Raw genomic sequence first — 6,996 nt, forward strand, 5'->3', positions numbered from 1 at the left:
GAGCAGCAGCAGCAGCAGCAACCATCTATTGTTATACAAAATCATACTGCTGTCTCTGCTAAGGCAGAAAGAGGAGCAGCAGATCTACAAGAAAATCAAAGTTGGATTCCTCAGGCCGTCACCGTGTAAGTCTCCTTCTGTTGCTGCTGTTGCTGCTGTTGCTGCTGTTGCTGTTGCTGCTGCTGTTGCTGCTGCTGTTGCTGCTGCTGCTGACTATATAAGGGTACAGAGTTAAAGAGAAAGGGTAAATATATAAAAAAACCAAATAAAAATAGCCAAATAAATAAATAAATAAATAAATAAATAAAATAAATAAAATAAATAATATTTATTTATTTATTTATTAATTTATTTATTTTTTTTTTTTCCTGTTAGTTTTTTTTCTTCACGATTAAATCGTGTATTATTATTATGTGGATTTGCAATTGGATGTTTTGTTATTGTTGAACATTGGAAATATCATTCAAGGATGGAACTATTAAAGGTAATTTACTCCGACTCCTGCTCCTGCTGCTCCTGCTGCTGCTCCTGCTGCTGCTGCTCCTGCTCCTGCTCCTGCTGATGCTGCTGCTGCTGATGATGATGCTGATGCTGCTGCTGATGCTGCTGATGCTGCTGATGCTGCTGATGCTGCTGCTGATGGTGATGGTGATGGTGATGATGGTGATGGTGATGCTGATGGTGGTGATGGTGGTGTGTGGCACCACCAGCATGCGTTTTGCTGTTTTGTGTGTCTGTATGGTTATTTATTTATTTATTTATTTATTTATTTATTTATTTTAATTAATTAATTTAATTTAATTTAATTTATTTATTTATTTATTTATTTATTTATTTTTATGCAGAGAAGGATGGATGCAAATCTGCTGCTGCGCAGCTTCCATATCCTCGAGGAATCCTTAGGCATGCGCCGCTAAACCTGCTGCAGCAGCAGCAGCGGCAGCAGCTGCTGCTGCTGCTTTTGCTGTTGCTGCTCCCGTTGCACCTACTGCTGCTGGGGCAGAAACAGCAACAGCAACTTACCAGCTGCTGCTGCAGCAGCAGCAGCAGCTGGAACAGTGTCACATGCTTGATGAGTGGCAGCAGCAGCTGCTGCTGCAACAACGCTGCAGCTGCTGCAATAGATAGAGCAGCAGCAGCAACAACAGTTGTAGCAGCAGCAGCAACAACAGATATATAGCAGCAGCAGATGCTGCTGCTGCTTGATTTCTTGCTAGCGTATTTACTACTGGAGGGAACTAACGCTGTGGAGCAGCAGCAACACATACACCCAGCAGCAGCAACTCCAGCAGCAGCAGCTGCTTTTTCCCTTTCTGCTGCTGCTGCTGCTGTTGCTGCTGCTGCTGCTGTTCCTTATTAGGTTTACTGAACTATTTAAGGTTGGTGGCTGCAGTTGATACAAGAGAGCAGCAACAAAACAATTAACTTGTATGCATACAAATATAAATAAATAAATAAATAAATAAATATAAATAAATAAATATAAATAAATAAATATAAATAGGTAAATATAAATAAATAAATACAAATAAATATAAATAAATAAATAAATATAAATAAATATAAATATAATTAGTATATATAAGTAATAAATGTTAAAAGAAATAAAAAAGAAAATGTGCAGCAATCCAATGGACCACTGGTCTGCGGTGTACGTATACCTCTGCTGCAGCACGTGGCAGCAGCAGCAGCAGCAGCAGCTGCTGCTGCTGCTGCTGCTGCTGCTGTTGCTGCTGCTGCTTAGATATGCCTAGCAGCAACACGAGATATTATAGCTGCATGCAACCCGCCAGGCAGCTGCGCTTCAGCGTCGCTGACGCCAAACAGCTTCTGCTGCTTCTGCTTCTGCTGCTGCTGCTGCTGCTGCTGCTGCTGTTGCTGCTGCTGCAGTGGAGGGGATATGCTGCCGTAACAAAATGCATCATCTATAGGCACATTTTGGCCTTGGATTTGCTGCAGCACAAGATGCAGCAGCTGCTGCCTTCTGTCTTCTGCTGCAGCAGCAGCAGCAGCTGCTGCTGCTGCATCTGTTGCTTCTGTTGCTGCTGCAGTTGCATGCAGCTGCTGGTCAATAATGCTTCTTCCTGCTCCCTTAGAAAAGAGCATGCACCCTGCATTAAGTGGCACGAGGTGCTGCATCCTGCTGTTGCTGCTGTTGCTGCTGCTGTTGCTGCTGCAGCTGCTGCTGCAGCTGCTGCAGCAAGGGTGTTGTTGCTGCAGTGCCTCCCCAAAGGAGACAAGCAGCAAAGAATCCGTATTTTGCTGCAGCGCGAGTTTATTAATTGCTGCAGCAATGCTGCTGCCTCCGGATAAGGAGAGTATACACTCAGAGAAGAAACTTTTGCTTCTTGTGTTGCTGCAGCAGCAGCAGCAAAGACACCGCAGCAGCGCAACCTGTAGCTGCTCTATAGATACTATAGCGCATGCATTTAGCAGCAAAAAGCCCCAAACACGACCTGCACGCCATACATGAGGATCTATTGTTGCATGCAAAGAACCAGATAATAAACTCTCCAATGCAGCAGCTACAATCTCCTTGCTGCTGCTGCTGCTGCTGCTGCTGTTGCTGTTGCTGCTGTCCTGTGTAGTGCTAGTCTTATGGTCCGCTTCAGTCGTCGTTGCAGGTGCTCCTCCATCCTGCTGCATCGGTTGCTGCTCTTGCTGCTGCTGCTGCTGCTGCTGCTGCTCTTGCTGCTGCTGCTCTTGCTGCTGCTGCCTTGGAGGCAGCACGAGTATATCCTTAATATGCTGCTGATTAGTAACTGAATTAAAGAGGAAGACGTCAATAAAAAAAGAAGAAAAAAGAGGAAAAAGAGAGCAACGAACTCCCTTATAACCCCATAATTCTATCCTCTCTATACGGCTGCTGCTGCTGCTGCTGCTGCTGCTGCTGCTGTTGCTGTTGCTGCTGCTGCTGCTGGCGGTGGTGGTTGTGGTGGCGGTGTGGCAGGTACAGCTGCACATGGTGCTGCTGTTGCTGTTGTTGTTGCTGCTGCTGCTGGTGATGGTGCAGCAGCTGCTGCTGCTGGTCTCACCACTGCTACTGCTACTCATGCTCCCGACTGGCACTGTTGCTGTTGCTGCTGCTGTGTCCCTGCTGCTGCTGCTGCTGCTGCTGTTCCTGGTGCTGCTATTGCTGTTGCTGTGATTGTTATTGCTGCTGTTGCTGCATAAGGGAGTAGAAGAAGTCTTATAAAGTACCTTTTAGCAGCAGAAGATTGGGGTGTATAGGCAGCTTGCTGCTTATATTTGTAATAAATGCTCTTCTTTATGGATAAATTTAATTTATTTCTCCTTTTTCTTTTTTTATTCTTTTTTATTAATAAAAAAAGAAATAAAAAAAGAAAATTTAATGCCATTAGTGCAACAAAGACAAGAAGAATGCTGCTCCTCATCCAGCCCCGGCAGCCGCCGCTGCTGCTGCTGCTGCATGCATGCAGCCTGCTGCATGCATGCAGCAGCAGCAACAACAGCAGCAACAACAACAATATTGTCACTAACTGAGTGGCAGCAACTGCATAGAAGAGACTGCGGCGGCCCCTTACGTCCACGTTAGAGCAGGGTTGCAGCAGCAGCAACAGCAGCAACAGCAGAAACAGCAGCAGCAGCAGCAGCAGCGACAGCAGCAACAGCAGCAAGAGCAGCTGCAACAACACCTACAAAAGCAACAACAGCACGTGCAGCAGCAGGAAGAACAACAAATACAGCAGCAGCAGCAGCAGCAACTATAGAAGACAGCAGCGCCGCCAGCAGCATTCCTTCCTTTTGCTGCAGTAGAGTTAACAGGTGGAAACAGCAGCAGCAGCAGCAGCTGCAGCAGCAGCAGCAGCTGCTGCACCAGCAGCTTCTGCAGCACTAGCAGCAATTTGGTTAGAACGCCGCAGAGACAGCAGCAGCAGCAACAGCAACAATAGCAGCAGCAACAACAACAGCAGCATTTGCAAACAACAACAACACCTGCTGCTGGATGCAGCGCTGCTGCGGCGCTGCTGCTGCTGCAGCTGCTGCTGACAGGTGCAACACGGAGGCAGCACCAGCAAATGCAAGCGAGCAGGGCGCGCCGCCAGTTGCTGCTGCTGTTGCAGCAGCAGCAGCAACAGCAGCAGCAGAAGCAGCCACAAAGCGCTTGAAGGTTGCCACAGATGGAGCAGCACAATTGGCACCGGCAACAGCAGCAGCAGCAGCAGCAGCAGAAGCAGACGCAGCAACAGCAGCAGCCGCAGCAGATGCAACAGCAGCAGCTGTTGGGGAACCAGTAGAGCCACCCAACGCAGCAGCAGCTGCAGCAGCAGCAGGAGCAGCAGCAGCAGCAGCAGGAAAGGCGACATCACCCAAATCTGCAGCAGCAATAGCAGCAGCAGAAGGGAAGGCAAAATCCCCCAAATCAGCAGCAGCAGCAGCAGCAGCAGCAGGAAAGGCAGCATCCTCCAAATCAGCAGCAACAGCAGCAGCAGCAAATGGTGGAGGAGGAAGTGTTGAAGCAGCAGCCTGCTGTTTCTGCGGTGGCAGCTGCAGGGAGTTGAGTGCATGCGCTGCTGCTGCAGCAGCAGCAGAAGCAGCAGTAGATTGTGCATTGCTGCGCTGCAGCAGCATACTTGGGCAGCTGCAGCTGCTGCCTTGCTGCTGCAGGCTGCCGCTGCATGCAGCAACAGATGCTGTTGAGTTAGCTAGTCTGCATAGACTTGTTGCTTCTGTTGCAGGTAATAAAGCCCCATTGCATGCAGCAGACGACAGCAGCAGCAGTAGCAGCAGCAGCAGCAGCAGCAGCTCCAACGGTACTCCTGTATCCAGAGGCAAACGAGCAGCAAGCAGCAGCAAAAGTGCTGCTGCTGCTGCACATAACCAAAGATGCAGCTGCTGCGGTGCTGCTGCAGATAGCTGCAGCTGCAATAGCAGCAATAGCAGCAACAGCAGCAGCAACAGCAGCAACAGCAGCAACAGCAGCAGCAGTACTACAACAACAACCACCGCCAGCAGCACGAGCAGCTGCAGCACGAGCAGCAGAGAGAGTCCTAATCAGCAGGACAATCGTCGTCATCATCTACAGCAGCGTCAGCAGCAGCAGCAGCAGGAGCAGCAGCAGCAAGATGTGTCTGCTACTGCTACTGCTGCTGCTGCTGCTGCTGCTGCTGCTGCTTCCTGCTTCCGTCAAGGATCCGTCCCTGCCCCCCTCTTACGTCACCAAGCGCTGCAGCAGCTGCGGGGGGGACTTCGTGCTGCAGTAACAGATGCAGCAAGCGAGGGGTTGCTTATATATTTCTTCTCTCCTTGCTGCAGCAGCAACAGCAGCAGCAGCAGCAGCAGCAGCAGTGGGGCATTCGTGCTGCGCTGCGGCTTGCTGCTAGAGTATATTGCTGATGGGGATGCATGCCTTTCCTGGGCATTTGTAGCAAAAGGTTTATCTGCTGCAGCAGAGAAGCAGCTGCTGCTGCTGCTGCTGCTGTTTGCTGCTGCTGTATTCCTTAAGGATATGCCATACACCAGCGGAAATACACAGCTGCCTATACACCCCAATTCTCCATTCCCTCTGCACTCTCCTCAGGTGTATAGGCAGCTTCTTGCTGAGCAGCAGCTGCTGCTGCCCTTGCTGCAGCAACACTGCAACGTACGATTTATACCCGCTCCCCCTGCAACAGCTGCAACAGCAGCAGCAACAGCAGCAGCAACAGCAGCAACAGCAGCAGCAACAGCAGCAACAGCAGCAAAAGGTTCATCAGACCGCGCCTCCAACGGTGTTAAGCCGCATGAAGCAGCAAAAGCAGCAGCAAGAGAATCTTCTGCTGCTGCTGCTGCTGCTGCTGCTGCTGCAGCAGCAGCAGCAGCAGAAGGTGTTTGCTGCATTCCTTCTCGTCCTGTGAATCTTCGCTGCAGATTAACAGCAGACTCTAGCGACCTGCTGCTGTGTCCCCGTTTGCTGCTGCTGCTGCTGCAGCAGGAGCCCTTCTCTCGTTGGCTGCTGCATAGGGAGCCAGATTGCCCAGAAGCAGAAGCAGCAGCAGCAGCAGCAGCAGCAGATGCAGCAGCAAGAAGAGGAGAACGTGCATGCAGCAGCAAACGTAAAAAACGCAGCGAAGCAGCAAATAACAACAGCAACACAGACACAGGAGACTCTCTGCAGCAGCAGCAACAGCAGCAGCAGCAGCAACGACAGCAGCAAAGACGTGCTGCTGCTCTTGCTGCAGCAGGATTCACTGCAGATGGACAAGTTGCTCATGATAACCTAAGAGATGCTTCCTGCTGCTGCTGCATGCAGCAGCAGCAATGGTCACGACGTGTTGCTATTATAGATGCTGCTGAGCTCTCTCTTAAGATTATACCCGAGCTGCTGCAGCTGCAGCAGCAGCAAGAGCAGCAAGAGCAGCAAGAGCAGCAGCAGCAGCAGCAAGGGCAGCAGCAAGAACAACAGCAGCAGCAGCAGCAAGGGCAGCAGCAAAAAGGAAGCATTGGATGGGCTCCTAGTCCAGTGTTGCTGCAGGGACTGCAGCAACTGCAGCATCAGGAGCTGTTTGCATGCGGCAGCAGCAGCAGCAGCAGCAGCAGCAGCAGCAGCAGCAGCAGCAGCAACAGGATAAATGCTCCTTGTACTCGTGTCTGTGAGGAATTGCTGCGGCTGCAGGGGACACATAAACATATAAAAAGATGTAGAGCTATGCTAGCAGGTGTACGTACACCGCAGCAGCAGCAGCAGCGGGAGCAGCGGGAGCAGCGGGAGCAGCAGCAGGGGGAAGCAGGGGGAGCAGTACCAGCTGCTGCTGCTGCTGCTGCTGCACAGTGCAGCAGCAGCAGCAGCTAAGGTAAGAGGGAGAAGGAAAGAAGGGAAAAAAGGAGACAAAAGAAAGAAAAGGAGACAAATAGGCAATTAATAGACAAAAGGAGACACTTATTAATAACAATATATAAATATATATTTTATTATATAAATATATTTATTTATATTTATTTATTTATTTATTTATTTATATTTATTATTTATATTTATTTATATTTATTTATTTA

General features: G+C 49.5%; 2 protein-coding genes across 2 annotated transcripts; one reads left to right on the forward strand and one right to left on the reverse strand.

The window, feature by feature from the left end:
* Positions 1-1,740: 1,740 nt before the first annotated feature.
* EMWEY_00054230 (hypothetical protein, conserved) lies at positions 1,741-2,964 on the reverse strand (the record flags this gene model as incomplete). The annotated part of the gene is made up of 1 exon (XM_013480103.1): positions 1,741-2,964. One exon carries the CDS (start codon positions 2,962-2,964, stop codon positions 1,741-1,743), a length of 1,224 nt encoding a protein of 407 aa, XP_013335557.1.
* Positions 2,965-3,967: 1,003 nt separating this feature from the next.
* EMWEY_00054240 (hypothetical protein, conserved) lies at positions 3,968-6,793 on the forward strand (the record flags this gene model as incomplete). The annotated part of the gene is made up of 1 exon (XM_013480104.1): positions 3,968-6,793. The coding sequence occupies one exon, from the start codon at positions 3,968-3,970 to the stop codon at positions 6,791-6,793; it is 2,826 nt and encodes a 941-aa protein (XP_013335558.1).
* Positions 6,794-6,996: the final 203 nt, after the last annotated feature.

Source organism: Eimeria maxima, genomic scaffold (assembly GCF_000499605.1).
Source record: "Eimeria maxima Weybridge genomic scaffold, Emw_scaff1625, whole genome shotgun sequence".
Lineage (NCBI taxonomy): Eukaryota > Apicomplexa > Conoidasida > Eucoccidiorida > Eimeriidae > Eimeria > Eimeria maxima.